Genomic DNA, 26472 nt, shown 5'->3' on the forward strand with positions numbered 1-26472 from the left:
GCAGGAGGCAGCTGGGAGCTGGGGCCTACACCAGGGAGACCTGAGAAAGTGGGGCTAAGGGGAGGTGCACGGTGGCCGCAGCTGGGGTCCCTGGCTGGCTAGAGTCCTGCTGCTAGGCTTTCCTGAAGGGCTGGGCACCACGGCCCTTCTCCTGCCGGCGGGCTTTCATGGCATGAGGGCCCTGATGCATTGTGCCAGCCAGCAGGCCCACAGCTGTAGGTCAGAGGCCTCTGTGGAGTCATGAAGGGGGTAGTACTTGGGGAGGGACAGACCTGGCCAGCTGACAAGCAAGGCGGGCCCCACTCAGGACAGCCCATAGGCGGGCTCACACTAAGTTTCACTTCCCGCCACTAACTGCCGGCAGCAAGAACCAGCCAGACCCCAAGTCATTGCTGCTGCCTGCTGCTCGGTAAGTGAGGACCCCCATGGGGTTGGGGCAGGGTGGGAAAGCCTCACAGCCAACGTAGGCCCAGACTAGGTGGGTGCTAGGGGCGGAGCCAAGCCTTCCCCCAAGACAGCCCTCTCTGGCTTCCTGCCCTGGAAACAGGTCAGGTCCTAGAGCTCACCGACAGTGTGACAGTGCAGGTCTTTGCGGAGAAGGCCAGAGATGTGCTGAGGTGCCCCACCCCACCTGCCTCAGCTCTTCCCACTGGGGCACTCATACACCAACTCCCCACCCCTGCTCCTTCCCAGGCTCCTGGCAGGTACCCAGCATGGGCTCACCGGCCCCAGCCCCGGGACCCGTGCAGACCCTCATTTTCTTGGACCTGGAAGCCACTGGCCTGCCTTCCTCCCAGCCCAAGGTCACAGAGCTGTGCCTGCTGGCTGTCCACAGATATGCCCTGGAGTGCTCACCCCCTACTCAGGGGCCTCCCACAGTGCCCCCACCACCCCGGGTACTGGACAAGCTCTCTCTGTGCGTGGCTCCAGGGAAGGCTTGCAGCCCAGAAGCTAGCAAGATCACAGGCCTGAGCACAGCCGTACTGGCAGCACATGGGCGACTATGCTTCGACGCCGACCTGGCCAGCCTGCTCCGAGCCTTCCTGCAGCGCCAGCCACAGCCCTGGTGCCTCGTGGCACACAACGGCGACCGCTATGACTTCCCCTTGCTCCAGGCGGAGCTGGCTGTACTAGGCCTTGCCAGTGTTCTGGATGGTGCCCTCTGTGTGGATAGCATTGCTGCCCTGAAGGCCCTGGAGCGCGCTGCCAGCCCCTCAGAGCATGGTCCACGGAAGAGCTACAGTCTGGGCAGTGTCTACACACGTCTGTACGGCCAGGCCCCCCCGGACTCCCACATGGCCGAGAGTGACGTCCTCGCCCTGCTCAGCATCTGTCAGTGGAGGCCGCGGGCCCTGCTCCAGTGGGTGGATGCACACGCCAGGCCGTTCAGCACCGTCAAACCCATGTACGTGGTCACAGCCTCTGCTGGAACCAACCCAAGGCCATCTGCCACCACGGCCACCAAAGCCCTGGCGAGAGCCACGGACACTAGTGCCAACCTGGGCAGGGGCAGGAAGCCCAAGGCCATTCCTCCAGTGGAGGGCCCTGGAGCCTCACCCAAGGAGGGACTGCTGGCCCCACTGGGCCTGCTAGCCTTCCTCACCTTGGCACTAGCCATGCTGTATGGGCTCTCCTTGGCCACACCTGGGCAGTAGGCCAAGAGGAAAAGTCTGACCAATAAAGACCCCCTCCCCTCCAGCACCAAGTAGCCACTCACCTCTACCCTCCTTGGCAGCCTTAGAGGAGTCACCTGTACTTCTGCCCACACTCAGGGACCCGGGGAGGGGGACACAGAGGGTGGCAGAAGTCCATCCTTCACCCTCCCTAGCAAGATGGTCAGACATCTGAGCCCAGGAAAGACATGGAAATCCAAGAGTTGCATGAAGACGGGACATGGCCTAATGCCCACTCCCAGCACCCAGGCTCTGAAGAAAGAAGGCGGCAGCCCCAAATATTTGCATTTATTATAAACAAAGTTGCAGACCCTAGACTCTCAGAAACACATCAACAGGTACAAAGCTAAGACAGATCTGGTGAGATATTAACAGAGGGACAGGGAACACCGAGGTATTCGTGTCTGGGCCAGAGCAGCCACCTAGGGCCCCCTTCCACCTTTGGTCCAGATGGCCCCTTGGCCCAGGTGCCCTAGGTGCCAGGACACACTGTGGACTGGGGTACAGGAGCTGGCTATTCTGTGAAGCTGGTGTCGGGAGAAGCAGGGCCTATCAGAGGCCTGATGGTCCCTCTCCACTGTGGGCCAATTTCCTTCCAGGACCCAGGAGGTCCAGCCTCACAAAAACGATCACATACATTTTGAAACAGGAAACAGGCAAAATGTTTGGCTAAAAGGAAAACAAAAACACTGCAGGGCGGACACCTGAGTGTGCAGGTGGACAGAGGCTGCCCTGCTGCCCTGTGGTGGGGGTGGCCAGCCAGGGTAGCCAGAGCCGTGGGTGGACGTGGCCCTCCAGCTGGTCCCAGGGAGGATGTAGGACAGTCCAGGCAGACCGCACTCGTGTGGCCGAGCCTCTGCCTCAAGTGTTTTGGTCTCAGGAGGCTGTCCACCCTCTGCTGGGCATGGCACAGGCTCTGGCACTGTGGGATGTCTGCTTAGCCGGGCCCCAAGCCTCACCCCCATGCCATGATGGCTCTGGTTCCTCGAAGAGTACCCCACACCCTGGGGACAGGCCACGGCCTTGAGCAATGGCTTGTCACTCCGCCAAAACCAGAACACATGGGCAGGTTGTCCACAAAAAGCCTCACTGTCCTGGCATGGCAAGCCCCACCGGCCTGGTCTCCCTGGGACGGTATGGGAAGGAACTCCCAGTCTTTGAATTTTGAGATTTCAAAAGAGCACAATTTCAAGTGAGGAAGAGAATGAAGTAGGGTCCCAGCAACTCTGGCAAGGACTGCTCCCCACCATGTTGGCATCATAAGAAGACTCGTGTACAAACCGGACACAAACACCATGCATGGGGAGAAAAAGACCGTGCCTCCATACCCATCTTCTCTCTCTCTCTCTTTCTCTCTCTCTCTCTCTCTCTCTCACACACACACACACACACACACACACACACACACACACACACACCCCGCAAGGGGCAGCCAGAGAAGCAGGGACATGTTCAGGGAACTGCCTTCGGTGGGTCCATGTAGGCCGGGTTGTAAGGAGGCTGGCTGGCAGGGTAGGGCATGGCCGCACCTCCTGAAAACAGAAGAGGATACCGATTGGTTGTGCACCTGGAGGACTGCAGCACGAGGGGACAGTGGCAGGAGATGTGGGGGGCCAGGTAGGGTTGGCGTTGGCAGTGGTACTCACCAGCCAGTGTCTCGTGGTATGCTGGGGGGCCCATAGGCTGGGCAGGGTAAGGCGGGGGGTACTGTGTCGGGTAAGGTGCTGCTGGCATCCCTGGCTGTGGGGGCATGGGGTGGTAGCCCTGGTACGTCGGTCCTGGGTAGCTGGGGGGCACACTCGGAGGCTGAGGGTAAGGGGTGTGCACCACTGTCGTGGCCGTGGTGGTGGTGACCACCGCTGCAAAGAGAATCCCAGTCAGGACCAAGCCCCCCTCACTCCAGCTTAGCCAAGCCAGGGCCCTGGTCAGCAACACCCCCCTGCCCCTGGGCTCTGCACGTGCGCACCCAGGGTCCCGGGGGGGCTCGGGAGGGGGTGGGCGTGCTTACGACGCGGTGGCCGGCGGCACATCTTATAGAGAGAGCAGCAGGAACAGGTGAAGCAGATGATGACGGTGACAACAGTGAGCACGAAGATGGTCAGGCCGATGGCTACCGTTGCCCCAAACCTGCCAAAAAGCCAGCCGTGACCCAGGGCCTCTCTCACCCAGCCCCACCCTAGCCTTCCACACCCCACCATTCCCAGGGGCACCCTTCTTGCCAGAGGAGACTCTGGGCCACACAGGGCAACTTCCAGGTGGGGCAACTTGAACCTCCTTCTGACCATTTCCTCAGTGTAAAAGGGGGTTGTTTCGTGAGTCTGTATAAAGCACCTCACCCAGTGTCGACCCTTCTTGTGTCCCGCCTCTTCGAGGGTCTCCAGATCACACACCCATCTTGTTCACCCCAACCACTCAGCAGCAGGTCCTCGGGCACGTGGCTTAAGCCAGTCCCTGGGGGCGACACCAACTAGCTCACGGCCCCTAGGAGCCCACACTTCAGTACAGGGGGCAGACGCTGAGGGAGAATGGAAGCACAAGGGACAGAGGCGGGGGAGAAATCCCAGGAGAGCAGAGGCCAGTGTGCCCAGAACAGTGAGGAGAGGCACGCAGGGAACACAGCCCCGCCACTGGCCCCAGAGAGGGGCTACAGGCCCCCCAGAGTGACAGGGAGCCCACTGGGTGCCCAGCACCGTGCCAGGAGTTCGCATACATCCTGGGCTCCCATGCTCTGACCAGAAGGCCAAGTGGGTAAGCAGAGCCAGGTGGCTGATATGGGGGTGCTAGAGCTAAGCTTGCCTTCTGGAAGAGGAGGCCTCCCTGCCTGATGCCAGCCCCTCAGCGAGGACCACAGCAGAGTATAGGGGCTTTAAGAAAAGGCAGACCCAGGGGTGCTTGGGTGGCTCAGTGGGTTAAGCCTCTACCCTTGGTTCGGGTCATGGTCCCAGGGCCCTTGGGATGGAGCCCCACATGAGGCTCCTTGCTCAGCCCGGGGAGCCTGCTTCTACCTCTGCCCCTTTCCCTGCTCATGCTCTCACTCTCTCTCATAAGTAAATAGTTAAAAAAAAAAATCTTAAAAAAAATAAAAAGGGCAGGCCCTGACAGGAAGTTCACCAACATTGACTTTCAAGGGCAGATGGAGTCCCTTGCTCTCCTCCTCTATTGCCAGGGACCAAACCCTAAGAAAAGGCACATGTTTGGTGACAGCACCTGGAATATTTAAACGTGGAAGGAGGGGCACCTGACTGGCTCAGGGGTAGAGCAGTGAGTTCAAGCCCCACCCAAGTTGGGCGTGGAGCCTCCTCACGGCAGGCCCAGGGGAAAGTGGGGCGGGGGTGGGGTGGGCGGGGGGGGGGGGGGGGGGGGGGGGATACCCCACTCCACCCCACCCCACCCCACCCCAGCGTGGAGGGGCTTCCCCTCACAGTCCAGAGGGGCAGCACCATCTCAGCAGGGCCCCACACAGCCCAGGGACAGGCTAGTGACAGACCTTTCACACTGAGGATTCCAAAATACACAACCACATTCACAAACTAAAAGCCACTGATCACTGCGGGTCACCAGCCCGGGACTCAAGCACCTCCCAGACCCGCTGCTGCCCCCAAGGAATGGGGACACGGACACACACGGACACACACACACACACACACACACACACACACACACACAGTATGGCGCACAAGCTCACCCCATGTTAGCTTCCGCCTTCACTCCTGGGCTTCCAGCAGCCCTGGACTTCCCCTATTTCCATCGTGGGCCACTCAGTTCCAAACTCCTCCCCTTTGGAGGAAAGGAAAGCAAATCTTGGCCCTCCCCTATCTCTGACGTCAGCGCAGAGCCCTTAAAGACACAGCAAGGCCCAGCGGTGCCAGGGAGGCCTGGAGCAGGGAGGGAAGCCAGGGCTGTCCAGCGGTCCTCCCAAAGTGGGCCCTGTCTCAGCCTCGCCTGCCCTGACAAGTCTGGCCTCGCACCATGGCTGTCCACCTTCCTGCCCAGATGCTGCCCTGGATCCGAGGTGTGGGGGACGGAGCCACACTCCTGCTCAGCCCACCAGCCCTGTTGCAGCTGTCCTCCTTGATGGGCACCTTCAGCGATCTAGGTCCACCAGCAGCCCTGGGGGCCCCTGGAATGACACACGAGTCCCCTCAGCTTCCCCTCTCCCACCAGCGCGCGCTCCAAGCCACTAGCCTGCCTCGCCAGGATGACGCAGAAGCCTCTTCAAGTGCCTTTGGCCAATCTGCCTGGTCTGATCATGTCACCCTGCTCAAAAGCCTTCTATGGCTCCCGTAGCTCTTGAGATCTCCAGGAGTTTGATTTATAATTTACTTGTTAAACTGTGTATCTGGGGAACCTGGCTGGCTCAGTCGGTGGAGCATGCAACTCTTGATCTCAGGGTTGAGTTCAAGCCCCACACTGGGTGTAGAGATTACTTAAACATTTTTTTAAGTCCTAAAAAAAACCCTTTATGTATCTATGTGTAATTTTCTGTGTGGGGGTGCATATATATATATATATATATATATATATATATACACACACACATATATATATGCATATATAGACACACACACATACATATATATGATAGTTGAAAATGAAAGAAAAAAAATCTATGATTTGTCTCACCAAACAGTAAAACTTAAAATAAGACAAATTTTAATTTTTAGTTAATAAATATTATATAAAACTGATGAATCACTGACCTCTATCTCTGAAATCAATAATATATGTTAACTAACTGAATTTTTAAAAATAAAATCAAAATTTAAAAAATATCTTTAGTTAACAAAGTCTATTAAAATAAAACTTGTGGGGGCGCCTGGGTGGCTCAGTGGGTCATTGTCTCAGGGTCCTGGGATCGAGCCCCACATCAGGCTCTCTGCTCAGTGGGGAGCCTGCGTCCCCCTCTCTTTCTGCCTGCCTCTCTGCCTACTGTGATCTCTGTCTGTCAAATGGATAAATAAAGTCTTTAAAAAAATTAAATTAAATTAAATTAAAAATTAAAAAAATAAAACTTGTGTGGTCTGGAACTCCTACCTCACCGTGTTCTCTGTGCTCTGGCCACATCACCTTCCTTCCAGTTTTTCAAAGCACCATGCTATAATCTGACCTCAGGGCCTTTGCATATATAGTTCCTCCTGCCTGGCCTGCCCTCCATGTAATTAATTCCTGTTCACCCTTCAGAACTCAGCTCAAAATACCACTTCCTTGGGGACATCTCCCCTGACCATCCAGATAAGTTCAGGCTCCTTGATAAATGCTCTGATGGAAGTAAATCCCTGTCTCCCTCAGTTTACAAACATACTCTGTGAGCATTTGATTAACGTGCATCTTGCCTCTAGCCTGTGGATTCACAGAGGCACAGACTGCACCTGCTTTGGTCCATCGCTCTATCTCCAGCACTGAGCACACTGCGTGTGTTCAACAGGGATTTGATGGATGAAAAATTCACACAGAGACCCCATGGGCAGCACCTAGTAGGGCAGCCAGGCATGATGCTCTGAGGAAGGGTAATATTTGAGGGGTGGTTCCAGAGTGTGGTAGGGGCCTATGGTACCCAAGTCCACAGTTCTAGTGGAACCATGCCTCTGAGAGGAAGGAATGGGTTTCCCAATATTGGTGCTACCTCCCAGATCAGACAGTCCAAAGGCCAAGTTCAAAAAGCAGAATCAGGGCATCTGGGTGGCTCAGTGGGTTAAGCCTCTGCCTTCAGCTCAGGTCATGATCTCAGGGTCCTGGGATCGAGCCCCACATCAGGCTCTCCGCTCAGCGGGAGCCTGCTTTCCCCTCTCTCTCTGCCTGCCTCTCTGCCTACTTGTGATCTCTTTCTCTGTCAAATAAATAAATAAATAAAATCTTTAAAAAAAAAAAAAGCAGAATTAGCCCAAGCAGAGAGTGTGCAGGACTGAAGTGTGTGGTTCTAGAAGGCTGAAGACTCCTCGTGTAGGGACTGGGGAAGACCCTCTCTGGAGCGGGGACAACAGCACTTTCACCATCATGCTGGCTAGGCGGTGGACCGGCCATGACCCCGTGGGTGTGAGAGCCGCACAAAGGATGCTGGGAGAGCTGGGACAGGTGTACCACGGCCCCACCGCACCTAACGGACCTGCATGTCTTTCTCCCACACCGTCACTCACAGCAGTCAGGGCCAGCAGCCACCTGCCTGGGGCCTGCAGCCGTGCATTCTCCCACTCAGATGCTGAAACACATGTCGATCCTGCCCAGAAGTAGCAAGGAACCGGAAAGGACAATGATATTAGGGTCCAAAAGAACCATGATAGGGACCAAGGACCCTGTATGCACATGGGGAGCGTACAAGCCAAGAGTGGACACAGACACTGACCGTTCAACAGGGTAGGATGGGGCTCACCCGCCCAAGTTGGGGAGCAGGCTACAGAAGACCTGGGCCAACCTCAGGCCCATAGGCAACACGGCCACATCTAGGGAGCAGAGGGCCCACATGGAGGGAAGACACCACCCATGGAGGCTGTGACAGGCAGAGGAGACCTCCTCTGGGTCCCTGTGCTCTGACCTGGGGCCTCATTCTTGCAGAACCCAAGGAGTTACCCACAGAGGGAGATGTGGGGGGTTTTCTGCCCCCACTGAAGCTTTCCTGGAGCTCCAGCCATGCCTGGGCAGCAGGGGCTGAACCCCACCACAGAGCCAACACTCCAGCAGAGAAACAGTGCCCTTGGCCAACAGGGCAGAACACAGATGTGTCATTGGTGACCCTGCCCTTCTGGCTGCTTCCCAAGCCCTAAACCTGTATAAGGCAGGTACTGACCGAGACACAGGGGCGCTGGCCACAAGGCAGGGAGGGAGAGATGGGGCAGCACGACTGCCGTCACCCACGTTCCCCAGTGGGCAGGACAGCCGGGGTGGGAGGCAGCAGGCACCCCCAGCACACACAGGCGCGTGCACACCTCCCACCAGCCCCCATTCTGTGCGCACAACTCGGGCAGGAACAGGTGCTCCTGTGCTCACACTCAGTCACCTCGCTGCGGCCACCAGCCCCGGCAGCCTCTCCTCCCATGCCCCTCAGGGACCTGGTTCTGCAATGTCCCCTCTGCCCCTCTCTGACCTCAAGTCTCTACCAGCACCCAAGAAGCCCTTCCTCACTCTGACTCCTCCTCCAACTCCTGTCTGGAGTTCGCAGCCCAATGGCTCCCTGAAGCCTCCACGCTCACTTCACCCTACACGTTTCCGGCTCACTATTCAGTCCGCTGCACTGAACGACTCCTCCCAAGGGTGCCACGGCCTCTGTGGTAGGGAGTCCACATTCCTCAACAGCCCACAGCCCACACATCTTCCTCTTTCCTTCTGCTTCTCCAAACCCTCCCTCTCAGCATCTCCCGAGGCCCTTCTTCAAATGCTGCTGACCCTCAGATTCAGTCCTCGGCACACTCCTGCCACCCAACCTGAGCCCCTCACCCCGGCCCCCCTCCTGGTCCCACATCCTCTCACAGGCCTGGACCTCCGGTCCCGTCACCAGGGCAGAGGCCAGGCACTCACCTCTCTGCACCAAGCCTAGTCTCCCTCCAGCCTCCCAATACCTGGGACTGGGAAGCCATGGCTGTCACCCCCTCCCAGCCGCATCCTCCCTGGAGCATCCAGAATGGTCTCCTTCCTAAACACCAGTTAGACCAGCACTGCCCAGAACACTCTACTGTCCTCAGGACAAGGCCCACTCCTGGGCTGCCCCAGGCCCACGCTGGCTGGACAGCAGGAGGTCCTGTGGGGCTGTCAGAAAGCCCACAGTTCTGGGACTCAGCCAAAGAAGGGCGCCCCCTGCGTGCGGAGGGGGGGGCTCATCAGGGTGTCATTCTCCCATCAGCCAAGGGCGCAGGACCCGCCCGCAGACCGGAGGGCCAAGGCCAGGCCTTGGGCTCTGGGGAGGGCCCACAGGCTGTACCTCTTCCCTCCCCGCTCCCGGGAGCCCTGTCCTGATTCCACTGCGGCCAGTGAGACCCCGCACCCACCCAGGCCTGCAGGGCAGAAAGGGCAGGCGCATACCTGGACCCCCATGTGGGCCCGGAGCCCCAAGGGTCCTCCTCCCAAGGGGCGGCCAGACCTGTGCAGATCTCCTGAGAGGGGCTTCTAGACCCACCAGGGCCGAGGCAGGCAGCACGTGGAACAGACCCCACCAGGAAAATACACGCGTGGCTGCACGCTGGCTCCGCCCACGTGAAGGGTGCGTCACAACACCCGTCTCGGTGGCAACAAGACAGAGCAGGAACCTGGCCAAGGGAACTGAGGTTCGGGAGACAGCCTTGGCCCCTGGCCCCTGATAGAAGGGCCCTGACACAGCAACCATGGCTCACAGGCCCTGACACAGGAACCAGGCGTATCAGTATCCCAGTGTCTTTACCACCTGCCCCATCATCGCCCTGTCATGGTCACCACCATCCCCTGCCACCATCATCACCATCACCCATCACAACCATCATCCCATCCCCATCACCACGGTCACACCATCCCTGTCACCGCCATCTCCCCATCCCTGTCACCACCATGTCCCCATCCCTGTCACCACCATCTCCCCTGTCACTATCACCATCAACGCATCACTGTCACCATCGCCCCATCACTGTCACCATCACCATCACCCTGTCACTGTCACCACCATCACCCCACTACTGTCACCGTTGCCCTGTCACTGTCACCATTACACCATCACTGTCACCGTCACCACCATCACCCTGTCACCATCACACCATCACTGTCACCATCATACCATCACCGTCACCACCATCACCTCCATCACCTCCACCACCACCACTCGTTCCCCATCAGTCACCAGTGCCCACCCCATCACCTAGGTCAATATGGACCCCCTACACTTGGCCTTTCAACTGTCAACCACAGCCCCCCATCCCCAGTCCACAATGATGAGGACTCGACTTTCCAACCTAAGGATCAAGGAACCTGTTGGTCAGCTACTCTGGGGCCGCACTACAATGCCTCTGTGGCATCCCAGTCCCCAAAGCCCTCACTCTAGCCCACTGAGACCCTTGTCACCTCCACCAGGAAGAAGGACCCCGCCTGCAGGTTTTACTTACCCTGACATGGGGTCGCTGTCCAAGCTGGAACGGAACCTCAGCGCCGAGCCCAGCTGCTCCAGGGGCTCGGTACCGGCAGACACACTGAAAAGAGAAAGCTTCATGATTGACACACCCAAGCCCCACCCAGCACACCAGGAACAAACACTACCTCAGCACACGCACAAAATGCACAAGAACCAATCCTGTACAGGCCACAGAAGACTCCTCACGGCCTCCTGAGGAGGACTATCAAACTCCCCAGGATCTCAGGCTACAAGGCCACACACTCCTCTCAGGTGTACCCAGAACATTCTCCAGTAGACACTACATACAAGGCTACAAAAAGAGGCTCCATCGATCTGAAAAGATGGGCATCACACAAAGCTATCTTCTCCAACCACAGTGCCATGAAGTTAGAAATCAGCAAAGGAAGACTACTGTGCGACGAAATGAAAAAGGAAATACTGAACATAACTCACACCTTGAGAAACTAACACGCTACCAAAAAAAAAAAAAAAAAGGCAACAAAAATAATGTGCATTAATAAGAAATTATAAGTAAATTAAGAAATATGTAATACAAAAATACAGATTCAAAGGGGCACATGCACCCCGATGTTTACAGCAGCATTGTCAACAATAGCCAAATTGTGGAAAGAGCCCAAGTGTCCACTGACTGATGAATGGATAAAAACAATGTGGTATATCGGGGCACCAGGGGGGTGCCGTTGGTTAAGCGTCTGCTTTTAGCTCAGGTCATGATCTCAGGGTCCTGGGATGGAGCCCTGAGTAGGGCTTCCTGCTCAGCAGGGAGCCTGCTTCTCTCTCTCCCTTTGCCCCTCCCCAACACTTGTGCATGTGGGCACACACACACTCTCTCTCTCTTGTTCTCAAACATAAATATAAAAAAATAAAATCTTAAGAAAAAAAGATGTAGGGGCGCCTGGGTGGCTCAGTGGGTTAAGTGTCTGCTTTAGGCTCAGGTCATGATCTCAGGGTCCTGGGATCAAGCCCCGCATCAGGCTCTCTGCTCAGCAGGGAGCCTGCTTACCCCTCTTTCTCTGCCTGCCTCTCTGCCTACTTGTGATCTCTCTCTCTCTGTCAAATAAATAAAATCTTAAAAAAAAAAAAAAGAAGAAGAAAAAAAAGATGTAGTATATCTATACAACAGAATATTACTCAGCCATCAAAAAGAATGAAATCTTACCATTTGCAATGAAGTGCATGGAGCTAATGTATTATGCTAAGTGAAACAAGTCAGTCAGAGAAAGACAAATATCACATGATTTCAGTCATATGTGGATTTTAGGAAACATTCCTAAAAAAACATCCCTTGTGGGAAGGGAAAAGCAAGAGAGAAGGAAAAAGGGGGCGGCAAACCATAAAAGACTCTTAACTACAGAGAACAAACTGAGGGTTAATGGAGGGAGGTGGGTGGGGGATGGGCTAGATGGGTGACGGGCATTAAGGAGGGCACTTTTTAAAAATTTATTTATTTATTTACTTGGCAGAGAGAGAGACAGCGAGAGAGGGAACACAAGCAGGGAGAGTGGGAGAGGGAGAAGCAGGCTTTGCGCTAAGTAGGGAGCCCGATATGGGGCTTGATCCCAGAATCCCAGGATTATGACCTGAGTCAAAGGCAGATGTTTAATGATTAAGCCACCCAGGCACCCCAAGGAGGGCACTTTTTATGATGAGCCCTGGGTGCTGTATGTAAGTAATGAATCACTAAATTCTATTCATGAAACCAGTATTATGCTATATGTCAACTAACCAAAATTTAAATACAAATTTGGAAGAAAAAAATAAAATTGTGCCAAGTGAAAGAAAAAGAAATTAAAAAATTAGTAAAACTGGGCGCTTGGGTGGCTCAGTTGGTTAGGTGACTGCCTTCAGCTCGGGTCATGATCCAGAGTCCCAGGATCGAGCCTGCGCACTGGGCTCCCTGCTCAGCGGGGAGTCTGATTCTCCCTCTGACCCACTCCCCTCTCATTCTCTCTTTCTCTCTCTCTCACAAATAATTAAATAAAATCTTAAAAAAGAGAGAGAGAGAAATTAGTAAAACCGGATAACAAAAATACAACAGGTTAAAATAAAACAGGTAAAAAACACAGTTAATGCAGTTATTAGAGGGAAATTTATTATCTTTTTTTTTTTTAGATTGATTTATCTCACAGAGAGAAAGAAAGTGTATAGGCAAGAGGATAGGCAGAGGGAGAGGGAAAGAATCTCAACCTGACTACTCCCAGAGCACAGAGTCTGATGTGGGGCTCGATCTCATGACCCTGAGACCATGAGCCAAACTGAAATCAAGAGTCAGATGTTCAACAGACTGAGCCCCCCAGCTGCCTCAGAAATTTATTGATCTTTAAAAGTAAGATGTCAAACTCAAGAAGTTGGGGGATAACTAATAGAGCCAATCCCCCAAATAAGGAAGGGATTAATAAAGGGAAGCACAAAAATAAAAGAGAACAACTACCACAAAAAAATAATACAAAAGATTAAAAAACCCAAAGTTGGCAGGCCCTCTGGCAAGACTCATCAAGGAGAAAAGACAAAAAAAGGAAAAAATGCATAATAAAAAAGAGGAAAGAACTACAGGTACAACAAAGACTTTAAAAGTGATAACTTCAGGGGCAGGTGGATGGCTCAGTTCATTGAGCGTTGGCCTTTGGCTCAGGTCATGATCCCGGGGTCCTGGGATGGAGCTGGCATTGGGCTCCCTGCTCAGCAGGGAATCTGCTTCTCCCTCTGTCTGCCTGCTGCTCCCCCTGCTTGTGGACTCTCTCTGAGAAATAGATGAATAAAATCTTTTAAAAAATTGTTTCCCTCTTCCAAAAAAAAAGTAATGACTTCAGGGGTGCCTGAAGTTGGCACAGCTGGTTGAGCATCTGACTCTTGGTTTTCGCTCAGTTCGTGATCTCGGGGATCGTGGGATCAAGCCCCACACAGGTTCCATGTTCGCTGCAGAGTCTGCTTGAGACTCTCCCCCTTTCCCTCTACCCCTTCCCACTGCCCTCTCCTCTCTCACTTTAAAATAAAGAAACTTTTGAAAAATGAAAAAAAAAAAAGTTATAACTTCATTGGCTAATATCAAAAAGACAAAATACAACACGTACTGTGGAGCATGTGGAAAAGGGGAGCCTGGGTGCACTGTTAATAGGAATTCGAACTGGTGCAGCCACTGTGGGGAAACAGCATGGAGGTTCCCCCCACTGGTTACAAACAGAAATACTATATAATCCGTATATAACCAATTCCACTTCTGGGTATTTATCTGAAGAAAACAAAAATGCCAATTTGAAAAGATATGTGCACCCTTATGTTCATTGCAGAGTTGTTTATAATAGTCAGGAAATGGAAGCAATCTAGGTGTTGATTGGTAGATTAGTGGAAAATGAAGATGGGACATACACACACACACACACACACACACACACACACACACACTAGAATATTACTCAGCCACAAAACAAGAAAGAAATCTTGCCATTTTCCACAACATGGATGGAGCCAAAGGGTATGATGCTAACTGAAATGAGACAGAGAAAGAAATACCGTATGATTTCCCTTCTGTGTGAAATCTAGCAAACAAACCAAAACAGAGAGAGACTCATCAATACAGGAAACAAAGATGTGGTTACAGAGGGAGGGCCAGCTGGGGGATGGGCGGGTTAAAGAGGTGAAGGGGATTAAGAGGTACAAATCTGCGGTCATAAAATAAATAAGCCACAGGGATGTAATGTACATAACAGGGAACACAGGCAGTAATACTGCAGTAACTTTGTATGGTGACATGTGGTAACTACACTGATCATGGGGATCGTTTTGTAACATATGAAAATACTGAATCACTATGATATATACCTGAAACTAACAGAATATTGTACTCAACTAATTCTTCAATTTGAAAAAAAATAACAATAATAACCTTCTTTGGATTCCGAATGGAACAAGCCACCCGTGAGAAGGCACTTTAGAACAAGTGGAGGCAGCTAAAGACAGACTGGCATTGAAAATTACTAATGAATTACTGTTAATTATGCCAAATATAATCATGATTATATTTCTTTACAAAGAACTTGTATATTTCTTTACAAATAACTCTTTACAAAGGACTTGTTCATACAGATGAAAACTAACAATTAAGGAGACATTTTTTAAAAGACTTATTTATTTATTTATTTATTTGAGAGAGAGAGAGAGAGAGAGAGAGAACGCAAGCCGGGGAAGGGGCAGAGGGAGGGAGAATCTCAAGCAGCCTCCCCACTGAGTGCAGAGCCCAACTCAGGGCTGGATCCCAGGACCCAGAGATCATGACCTGAGCCAAAATCCAGAGTTGGACACTCAACCCTCTGAGTCATTCAGGCATCCCTGGGAGAAGTATTTATGATGTTTTAATTTTTATTTTGTTTTAAAATGATCAGAAAAAAAAGGGGGGAGGTATATGGAATAACAGCGTCAGAGTGTTGGTGACTATGGAAGCAGGTGATGGATATGAACAGTTATTATATTATAATTTGATATATAATATATTAATTAAATATAATTAAAATATTAAATTAAATATAATTTTTAAAAAAATTTAAAAAGCATTAGGAACAACTATATCCTAAACTTGAAGGAAAAGTGAAGCTGAGGAGAAAATATTTTTTAAAAACCAGTGTGAAAAAAAAAATAAATAAATAAAAAATAAAAAAATAAAAATAAAAACCAGTGTGCAGGGCGCCTGGGTGGCTCAGTCATTAAGCGTCTGCCCTTGGCTCAGGTCATGATCCCAGGGTCCTGGGATCGAGACCCGCATCAGACACCCTGCTGTGTGGGAAGCCTGCTTCTCCCTCTGCCGCTCCCCTTGCTTGTGTTCCCTCTCTCACTGTCTCTCTCTCTCTGTCAAATAAACAAACAACATCTTAAAAAAAAAAAAAATAGGGGCACCTGGGTGGCTCAGTGGGTTAAACCTCTGCCTTCGGCTCAGGTCATGATCCCAGGGTCCTGGGATCAAGCCCTGCATCGGGCTCTCTGCTCGGCAGGGAGCCTGCTTCCCTTCCTCTCTCTCTCTGCCTGCCTCTCTGCCTACTTGTAATCTCTGTCAAATAAATAAATAAAATCTTAAAAAAAAAAAAAAATAACCAGTATGCAGGGGCATCTGGCTGGTTCAGTTTGGAAAAGCACGCAACTCTTGATCTCAGGGTCATGGGTTCGAACCCCACGTTGGGTACAGAGAATTCCTAAATAAAAGTTAAAAAAGAAAATCATTGCGTAGTCTTTGGTGAGCAATAAGAGAGCAAAGGAAACCAAGCTGGTGTGTGGGAGGCTGGAAAGAAAGATCCATGGAAGTAAGGCTGGCATCTGAGGCCCTGTTCTCTGAAGGTCTCAGGTAATAGAGATTAGACCCAGAGTCCACCAGGTGGACAGTCCCCAGTGATTCCCACTCACTTGGGATGAGACATCAAAAGCTGTGCCCCGAACCCCGAGAAGAAGGGAGGAAGTGAGTAGACAGCTCACTTTCTAATCCTCTGTCTCTGTCTGCATTTAGGCCAACATGTTTTTTTTTTTTTAAGATTTTATGTATTTGTCAGAGAGAGAGACAGAGAGAGAGCACAAGCGAGAGGAGTGGCAGGCAGAGGGATAAGTAGGCTCCCTCCTGAGCAAGGAGCCTGCTCCATCCCAGGACCTTGGGATCATGACCTGAGCTGAAGGCAGACGCCTAACCGACTGAGCCACCCAGGGGGTCCCAGGCCAAGACAGTCTTAAGAGTGCTGTGACCTTGGCAAAAGCAACACAAATCCTCCCTGGAAGAAGTCCTGGGCTCCAATTTCTACAATCAATTTTGTAAATGTGACATCAGGCACACTATCAAAAAGTTTCAGAAACACAAGGACACAAGACAACGTGAATACAACACAAGTGACCACAGGTAACTGACCACAGAAGTACCCACGTGGCCTCAAATAGCAAAGCCACTGACATTAAACACCACCACATACACAGTTCAAGGAGATCAAAGAAAAAATTAAGCACTTCAGGAGAACATGAAATATAGAAGAAGAAACAAAAATTCTAGAACTAAAAAGCAATACTACAAATTCATAATTTATTAGACACAGCTGAAGATACAATTCATAAACTGGAGAATAGGTCTAATACACGTAGACTGAAGCTCGGAGACACAAAAAGACAGTAAATGTAAAGACAGAAGATGGTAGGCAAGATATGAAATATAAGAGGTTTACAAGAGGTCTTACATATGTGTAATTAGGGTCCTAAAAGGAAAAGAGTATGAAAATGGAGCAGAAGCAATCTTTAAAGAGATAACGGCTGCCAATTTTTCAAAACTGAAGAAAAAAATAACAATTCAAGAAGTAGTGTGGGGGCGCCTGGGTGGCTCAGTGGGTTGAGCCTCTGCCTTCGGCTTGGGTCATGATCTCAGGGTCCTGGGATCGAGCCCCACATCAGGCTCTCTGCACAGCAGGGAGCCTGCTTCCCCCTCTCTCTCTGCCTGCCTCTCTGCCTACTTGTAATCTCTGTCTGTCAAATAAATAAAGAAAAATCTTAAAAAAAAAAAAAAAAAGTACCGTGAACCTCAAGCAGCAGAAAGCCATACCCAGGAACATCACACCAAAACTGCTGAAAACCAAATACAAAGAAAAATTTTAAAAGTCGTCAAAGGGGCACCTCAGTGGCTCAGTCAGTTGAGCATCTGACTCCTGATTTCAGTTTAGGTCATGATCTCAGGGTAGTGGGATCGAGCCCCCCATCAGGCTCCCCACTCTATGAGGGGTCTGCTCGAGATTCTCTCTCTCTCTCTCTCTTTCTCTCTCAGAACCTCCCCTGGCTCACACACACACATGCGCACACGCTCTCTCTCTTTCTCTCTCAAATAAATAAATAAATTCTTTAAAAAATAAAAAGTTTAAAAAGAAGGTAGTCAGGGGGCGCCTGGGTGGCACAGTGGGTTAAGCCTCTGCTTTCAGCTCAGGTCATGATCTGAGGGTCCTGGGATGGAGCCTCACATCGGGCTCTCTGTTCATCGGGGAGTCTGCTTCTCCCTCTCTCTCTGCCTGCCTCTCTCTGCTTACTTGTATCTTTGTCAATAAATAAAAAAAAAAAATCGAAAAAAAAATTTTTTTTAATTTTTTAAATTAAAAAAAAAGTAGTCAGAAAAAAACATGTTGCTTGCAAAGGAGCAATAATTAATCTGTCAACTGGTTTCTCCACAGAAACAACAGAAATCAGAAGACAATGGAATGGAATGGGACGCCTGGCTAGCTCAGGCAGAAAAGCATCTCAAGGTCATAAATTCAAACCCCACACTGGGTGTAGAGATTACTAAAAAATAAGTAAATAGAAAAGAAAAGACAATGGAATGAAAGCTTTAAAGTGCTGAGAGAAGTTGACAGCTGCCAACCTAGAAATCTATAACCAGGAAAAATATCCTTTAAGAACGCAGGTGAAATAAAGACATTTTCAGAAAAACAAAAACAGAAAATTTGACACCAGCATACCTGCATGAGATGTAGAAGGAACCCGATCTCAGCCGAGGCTTAAAGATGTAGGAAGCAAGAAGAAGCAGCAGAGAAGACAGAGATATGGATAAATGTAAATAAATATTCACTGTCAAAACCAATTAAAATACTGTCTTTGAGGTTTACAATAGTATTACAAGAAATAAAGAGGGACATTACACATGATAAAATGAACACTTCATCAGAAAGCCAAACCAGGGGCGCCTGGGTGGCTCAGTGGGTTAAGCCTCTGCCTTCAGCTCAGGTCATGATCTCAGGGTCCTGGGATCGAGTCCATATGGGGCTCTCTGCTCAGTGGGGAGCCTGCTTCCCCCTCTCTCTCTGCCTGCCTCTCTGCCTACTTGTGATCTCTATCAAATAAATAAAATCTTAAAAAAAAAAGAAAAGAAAAAAGAAAGTCAAACCAATCCTAAATATGTATGCACCGAATAACAAAGCATCAGAATTCACAAAGCAAATATTGACAGAACTAAAAGAAGAATGAACATATCTGTAGTCTCTCAGTAATCGATAAAACAAGCAGACAAAACCCCCAAGGACAGAAAAGATCTAAACACTATTATCAACCAACTTGACCTGACACTTCTAAAAGCACTACACCCAACAACTGCAGAATATACCATTTTTCAAGTTCATATGAAACATTTACCAAGGGATAGTATCTGCTGGGTCATAAAATGAATCTCAATAAATTTCAGAACACTTAAATCTTAAAAGAAAACAACACAATGAGGTCTTACCACACATTCACCAAAATTACTAAAATTAAAACTTCTAGGAAATAGAAACGATCTAGATCTTGACTGAGGTACTATAGGTGAGAAATATGCATTTATTAAAACTGATCAAACTGAAACATTAAGACTTGTGCATTTTATTACATGTAATTATACCTCAATTTTTAAAAATTGATTTACAATACCAAGTTTTCAGAGGAGGCACAGCAAACTGGAACTCTCGTACATGGCTGCTAAGAGCGTAAACACTACAACAATGCTAGAAAACTGGGGGTAGGGGCGCCTGAGTGGTTCAGTGGGTTAAGCCTCTGCCGGCTCAGGTCATGATATCAGGGTCCTGGGATCAAGCCCCGCATCGGGCTCTCTGCTCATCAGGGAGCCTGCTTCCCCGCTCCCCCCGCCTTGCCTCTCTCCTTACTTTTGATCTCTGTCAAAACAAAACAAAAAAAAAATTAAAAGAAAAAAGAAAACTGGGGGTATCTGCCAAAGCTGAACACGTGTGCCCAATGACTCGGCAATCTGACTCCTAGGTATTTACCCAAAAGAAATATGTTCCATTTAAAATTTTATTTATTTAAGTAATCTCTATCCCCAACATGGGGTCTGAACTCAAACCCGAGATCAAGAGTCCTATGCTCCTCTGACTGAGCCAGCCAGGAGCCCCAGAAATATGTTTCTTTTAAAAGACACCAAGGTGGGGCGCCTGGGCTCAGATGGTTAAGCATCTGCCTTCAGCTCAGATCATGATCCCAGGGTCTTGGGATCGAGTCCCACAGTCCCACATTGGGCTCCCTGGTCAGCGGGGAGCCTGCTTCTCCCTCTCCTTCTGCTGCTCCCCTTGTTGCGCTCTCTCACTCTGTCAAATTAATTAAATCTTTTAAAAATTCTAAAAAAATAAAAGACACCAAGGAGAAGCACCTGGGTGGCTCAGTCAGTCAAGTGCCCGACTCTTGATTTCGGGTGAGGTCATGACCTTGGGGTCCTGAGATCAAGCCCCAAGTCAGACTCTGCACTCAGCGGGGAGTCTGCTTAAGATTCTCTCTTTAGGGGCGCCTGGGTGGCTCAGTGGGTTAAGCCTCTGCCTTCGGCTTGGGTCATGATCTCAGGGTCCTGGGATCAAGCCCCGTGTCTGGCTCTCTGCTCAGCAGGTAGCCTGCTTCCCCCCTCTCTCTGCCTGCTGCTCTGCCTACTTGTGATCTCTCTCTGTCAAATAAATAAGTAAAATGTTTTTTTAAAAATTCTCTCTTTGGGGCGCCTGGGTGGCTCAGTGGGTTAAGCCTCTGCCTTCAGCTTCAGTCATGATCTCAGGGTCCTGGGATCGAGCCCTACATCGGGCTCTCTGCTTGGTGGGGAGCCTGCTTCCCCCCCTTTCTCTGCCTGCCTCTGCCTACTTGTAATCTCTCTCTCTCTCTCTCTCTCTCTCTCTAATAAATAAATAAATAAATCTTTTTTTTTTTTAATTCTCTCTTTACCCCTCCCTGCCCCTCCCCACCACTCATGCACACACACTCTGTCTCTCTCTCACACACACAAATAAATAAGTAAATCTTTAAAGGGCACCAAGGATTTATTTAAAAAAAGAGTTCTTAGTATCACTATCAGATTAGCAGTAACCGGGTACCTGGGTGGCTCAGCCATGAAGCATCTGCCTTCCGCTGATGTCATATCCCAAGGTTCTGGGATCCAGCCCCACATTGGGTCCCTGCTAGGGAGGAAGCCTGCTTCTCCCTCTCCCACTCCCTCTGCTTGTGTTCCCTCTCTCACTGCCTGTCAAATAAATAAATAAAATCTTTCCTTGGTCTAATAAAAGGTATCCTTAAAAAAAAAAAACAAACTACAGTAAATATTATTTTTTTTAAAGATTTTATTTATTTATTTGAGAGAGCGAGAGTGAGAGAGAGCACGAGAGGGGAGAAGGTCAGAGGGAGAAGCAGACTCCCCGTGGAGCTGGGAGCCCAATGCGGGACTCTATCCTGGGACTCTGGGATCACAACCTAAGCCGAAGGCAGTGGCTTAATCAACTGAGCCACCCAGGTGCCCCCCACTTTTTTAAAGATTTTATTTAATTATTTTTAACCATGAAATGATGAAAGCCTTCCCCTGAGACAAGAATGCTACCTATCATCACTTCCAATCAACACTGCACTAGAAATCCTAGCCAGTGCAATAAAGCAAGAAAAATTAATTAAAAGTATAAGAATTGGAATGGAAAAAATAAAACATTAATTATACATGACGTGACCATTTCTGTAGAAAATTCTTAAGAAGTTTTTATTAAAATCACTCAAATTAATACATAAATTTAGTAAAGTCTCTGGATACAAGGTTAATTTATAAAAATATATTGCCTTTATATCAATAAATAACAAGAATTCTAAACTACACTACTTACAGTACCATCAAAAAGATTAATTACATAAAAAAAAATACAAATGTAGGGAAACTATTTAACAAAATTCAAGATCCCTTCAAGTCCAAGCAAACTAGAAATAGAAGGCAACTTCCTCAATCTGATAGAGGCCACCAGTGAAAAAGCTACAGCCAGCATCATACCTAATCCTGTACATTTTCTCTCTAAAATTGAGACCCAGACAGGGAGATCTGCTCTCACCACTTCTATTCAACATTGCACTGGAAGTCCCAGACTGTGCGACAAGGCAAGAAAAAGGAATAAAGGAATACAGAAGGTAAAAGAAGTAAAGAATAGAAGAAGAAAAAATGGAGTAAGAACAAAGCAAAACAATATGGTAAGGGAAGAAGAAAGAAATAGAGAATAGAAGAGAGCAATAAAAAGTGCAAAATAAGATGGCAAATAAAATCCCAGAACATCAATAATTACATTAAATTTAAATGAAATGCTCGTGTATTTAAAAAAAAAATTACTGGAATGGATTTTCTTTAAAAGACGCATGTAAAAATATAAGGACACCAAAAGGTGTTCACTTCCAGCGAAAGGGTGGACTCTGATCCATCAGGAATCTAGGTAGGCTGGTATGTAGCCAGGGGCTGCCATTCCCAAGAACACCTTAGAAGTCCTACATAAATCTCACTCTCCTGGCAATTTGCTCCCATGTACACTTCCAAGAAATTCTCACATGGTTCCATAAAAAAGAGGAATAAAGTACAGGAAGATGCTTACAGTGATCATCTATGACAGCAAGCTTAATACTCACACCCCAGGGGTGATATATAACACCACAGGGGTGGACATAGGCCAGATACACACAGTGCAGTATGACTGGGTCTTATAAACCCTAAGCCAAATGCAAAAAGTAAGGGCATTCCTTGCATCCACAAAACAATGTAGACTTTCCAAAACACAAAATAACTCCATCAGTAGACCACACAACTCTTGATCTTGGGATAGTGAGTTTGAGCCTTAGGTTGGGTGCAGAGTTTAAAAAACTTTAACTTAAAAATCAGTCAATCAAACAATCAATCAATCAATCACAAACAGTGAAAACGACATACAGACTGGTTGCTTATGGGGTGAGAGGGAAATGGAAGGGACATGTGAGATTAAATATATAGGACGGCATGGGCTGGTCTTGTCCATACCAGTGACGATCACCTGTCACAAGCAAAGAAGCTGGACCCCCTCCACCCTCTCTATCCCTATGATCAAACACAAAAGAAACCCCGATGTTGCAAAGGGAGACCTTGCTTCCAGCCCATGATGCAATGCAAATCCACTGGCCACACTAAGAGGACACGGGCATGGTGCAGGGTGCGACGTGAGCTCCAGGGCCCACAAGATGATGCCTACACGAGTCACATACTACCCCAGCCAGGTGCATGCTTTGCTATAGGGTAGACTCACACCAAGGTGTGCACCTTGTTGGTCCAGGTGCATACCCAGGGGTGAGCCACAGGGCCGGCTGAGGCCACCAGCCCTGGGAAACCTGCTCAGCCCAAGACTGAGGGAGCTGGGTGAGCCGGGGCCCTCGAGGGCTGGGGAAAGAGGGGTAGAGGACTAACTGAGTAAGCTCTCGGGGAGGGGGGGTTCAGCCCAGAACAGGATCTCCACACCCTCACCCCCCATCCCTGGTCCAGTGCTCTACCACCTTGCAGGGCCTGAGAGGCCGGGGGCAGAGCTAACTTCTCCTTCATGCACACTCCTGCTGGGTGCAGACTCAGCCATCCCACCCTGCGGCCACTGTGCACCCACCTGGCCTTGGGCTCTGCGCAGCTTTCCTTGTTCCCCACAAATTTCTTCAGCTCGTCGGAGCAGCAGTATTGGTTATAACAGTTGCCGCAGCAGAAATCAGGACAGGACTCTGGGAAGAAGTTGTGTCCACGGGAAGCCACACACACCTCACTGTGGGCTGGAGCGGAGAAGCACCCTTGTTCATCGAGGGGCCACAGGGCCAGGCATCATGCCAGATTTCGGCCATGGCCTGCGCAACGGAGCCCCTTCCCCAGCACCGCTAGCAGGGACAACCATCTGGGGGGCCTTTGAGCCACCCCAGTCACTGACCACCTCTAGCCACAGCCCCCATCTGCCTTGCCCTCTCCCCTGTCCCACAGCAGAGGCAGCTAACCGGGCTCCCTCTCTCCCCCATCAGCCACTTGGCTTCTGCCGGAAGACTGGCCTTCCTAAGTGGGAGTTCGGTGGGGCCACTTCCTGCTCGTGGACCATCCCAGGTCCCCACTGCCTCAGAATCAAGTCCAGGGTCCATAAAGCACGGGCTGGACTGCGAAGGGCTTTGATGGTCACCCCAACTTTCCAGCTCTATCCACACTCAGCCCCTAACTTCCTCTCCTCACCACTCAGTCATAGCAGCCTCAGTCTCTGCTAGACACAGAAGTGCAGGGGCCTGGCGCTCACAGACCACACCCTCACACCAGGCTCGCCATGGGCCATGGTCATACCCACCATACATGTCCATGAAGCGCTTAGCCCAGAAAAGTCCATGAAAAGCAGGTGCCCAGAAAATGTTTACGCAACTGGTGGCCAGGGCTCCGAGGCAGTGGCCCCACTTCAAGCCCCAGAACCGTTACAAAGCTCTCAGCCAGAGTAAGGATCCAAGGATCTTCCCACAGGCTGGGGTAAGGACAGAGCTCCAGTATTCCAGGTCATGCCAAGAGGACCTGGCTGACCAGTGTTGGAAATGACCCAAGGCTTTGGGAGACCACAGGCTTGCAAACTTCCAGGAAGATGCTATAACCAAATGTTCCCATGCACCCTTAGACCACATGAGCAGAGATCTAGTGCCCACCAGCAGGAGGGGGCCAGTCCCAGACTGTGCCTGGACAGATCCCGAACAGAACACCCAGTCCAGCAAGACCCAGATGATTATGGTAGCCTGGGGACAGGTCTAATGATAAACCCTGAAGTAGGCTATGTCGCCTGGAAAACATCCCAGCCCAGCACCTGGAATCTGGAGACCCAGCCTGGTCAGTGCATCACATACAGAGCGAGGCCCAAAGACAGAGGCACTGAGTGACCTCCTTGAGAAGAGATAACTAGGAAGGGGTAGGGGACGGGGGAGGGGTGCTCTGTTCTTGGCAGGTTCAGGCAGAACCCTGCTCTGGGCAAAGCTGGAGTCGCAGAGGACCTGACCATTCCCAGGCTTCCCCTAACCAGCTGTCCATCCAACAGTAGTATGTCAGCCTGGCCAACGCTACCGGAAACTCAGGTGACCCCCCTCCAGCAGGGTCCTTTCAGCTTCTAAGCTGGGGACAAAGACATACACACACCACTTAATTGGACCAAGAGCCCAGGACACAAATGCTCTTCTGGGCCCCCGACAGGCTGGTTGAGAGTTGCCAGAACTTACTGGACCACGGACCAGGGAACTACCTTCTCAGTTTCCCATCCCGGGTCCCCAGATTCATCTCAGCTCCCCCAGGAAATAAAGCCTTTTTCCTTGAGGAAACCGCTCACCCCAGAGGGATCACTTGGCTTCCGCTGGCTGGGCAAGGGGCTGTTCCAATTCCTACCCCGAAATGGCCCCCAGCCTGGCCTCCTCCGTCTGTGAATCATCAGTGTACCATCAACACACACAGTGGTGTTTCCTCCAACCCGGGAGGCCAGCCTCAGCCATCTCCAGGAACACAAGGGCCATGGGAGCAGCGGGTGGGGGAGCCAGCCAGTATATAGGGCTGAAGGGAAGGCCTCTGATGGAGGGGGCCAGGCCTCCCTTCTGCCACCACCCTAGGCTAAGACCAGGCAGGGACTCCCACCCCAGCCCCTGGGGACCCAATCCTTCCGAACATCTGAGGGAACACAGACACCACCACTGCCACCGTCACCCAGGGCACAATAATGGTGGCAACTTCCTAGGGTCCGTTCAGACACGGAGGGGAGCTGAGGTCAGGTCCTGGGTGGCTGGCTGACTGCCTCCGGATTACTGGGGGTTGGGGACACTGTGGGGATGGTGCTGCCTGGGCACACTCCAGGGACGCAGGAACCGGGCAACCCCCCTCCCAGACACACCGTGCCTGCCCGGGACAAAATGCCCCCACCCCCAAGGCTCACCACCTGGAGGCGGCGGGAGCAGCAGAAGCAGCAGCAGTAGGATCCGGAGCGCGGGGACCCGCGCAGCCATGGCGGGGCGGCAGACGGACAGAAGGACAGACGGACAGAAGCAGGAGGGGTTGAGGTGCGGCGGCAGCCTCAGCGACCCGTACGGCCACCGCTTCCTCGCCCCGCCCTTGGCGGCCTGTTCCGGGAACCCCGCCCGGAGGAGGGAGCGGTGGGAGGAGAGCGAGGCCAGGGAGGGGGAGCGGACGCCCCTCCCAGCCTCCGGGCCAGGCCCACGTCCAGGGGCCACGCGGAAACTCCAGCTCCTTCAGGAGGTGGCGGCGCCTGCCACCACCCCCGACGTCGCCCTCTGTGCACGGGATACTTTCAGCCCCCTTCCTCCCCCGCGCCCCAGTTCCCAGCCCTTGGCCTAGAGGGTGTCTCCTGGGAAGGGGGAAATCTGCATCCTAACACTTGGGAGGCGGGATACAGGCGATCCTCACTCGGGACTCACCGGGAGCTGGGGACCAGGTGAGGTGGTGAGAAGAGTGTCCAGAGCAGACCTAAGCACACAGTAGACACTCAATAAATGCTAATCCAAAGACTCTGAGGAGGCTCCATCCACTGGGTTGACCTCACTATCCCCACAGTCATCCTAGGCCCCAGCCCAGGCAGGTTCATCCCCCATCTCAGGGCATGCCCGATTCAGATGCGATTCAGATGCGCTGTTCTGAGGATGGGAACTGGCAGCTTCCAGGCACTCTAGGCCACCTCCTGGCTCAGGGGAGTCTGGCTGGCCCGCATTCCTTTCTGTTCCAGGACCGTGTGCTCACACAAGAGTCCTTGAGATGGGGCAGTAGCTACCCCTGACCCTGCCTTTCACTGTGGTCAGGGAGGGGTCTGGGCAGAGCCAAGGAAATGCAGAAGGAGCCCTGCCACGACTCTGTTACAGATGCCATCCCAAAACATCACAGGCTCGGGGAACCACAGTTCTGCCAACTGGGAAGTCCAAGATCAAGTAGCCAGCAGATTC

At 51.0% G+C, this 26472-nt stretch overlaps 2 protein-coding genes across 4 annotated transcripts; one reads left to right on the forward strand and one right to left on the reverse strand.

Moving 5' to 3' along the window:
• Positions 1 to 154: 154 nt before the first annotated feature.
• Positions 155 to 1701, forward strand: TREX1 (three prime repair exonuclease 1). The gene is made up of 2 exons (XM_032867959.1): positions 155 to 409; positions 694 to 1701. Exon 2 carries the CDS (start codon positions 714 to 716, stop codon positions 1653 to 1655), a length of 942 nt encoding a protein of 313 aa, XP_032723850.1. The 5' UTR covers positions 155 to 409; positions 694 to 713; the 3' UTR covers positions 1656 to 1701.
• Positions 1702 to 3052: 1351 nt separating this feature from the next.
• Positions 3053 to 25632, reverse strand: SHISA5 (shisa family member 5). Of its 3 annotated transcripts, none has more exons than XM_032867961.1 (6): positions 25458 to 25632; positions 23142 to 23298; positions 10730 to 10813; positions 3682 to 3800; positions 3320 to 3532; positions 3053 to 3205 (listed from the first exon to the last, which is right to left on the reverse strand). In XM_032867961.1, the coding sequence occupies exons 1-6, from the start codon at positions 25522 to 25524 to the stop codon at positions 3126 to 3128; spliced, it is 720 nt and encodes a 239-aa protein (XP_032723852.1). In that variant the 5' UTR covers positions 25525 to 25632; the 3' UTR covers positions 3053 to 3125. The 3 variants fall into 3 exon arrangements, with proteins under 3 accessions (XP_032723852.1, XP_032723851.1, XP_032723853.1); XM_032867960.1 differs by having other exon boundaries at positions 25455 to 25632; XM_032867962.1 differs by lacking the exons at positions 10730 to 10813; positions 23142 to 23298; positions 25458 to 25632 and adding an exon at positions 5359 to 5465.
• Positions 25633 to 26472: the final 840 nt, after the last annotated feature.

Source organism: Lontra canadensis, unplaced genomic scaffold (genome assembly GCF_010015895.1).
Source record: "Lontra canadensis isolate GAN:19392208 unplaced genomic scaffold, GSC_riverotter_1.0 scaffold35, whole genome shotgun sequence".
In the NCBI taxonomy this organism is placed as follows: domain Eukaryota; kingdom Metazoa; phylum Chordata; class Mammalia; order Carnivora; family Mustelidae; genus Lontra; species Lontra canadensis.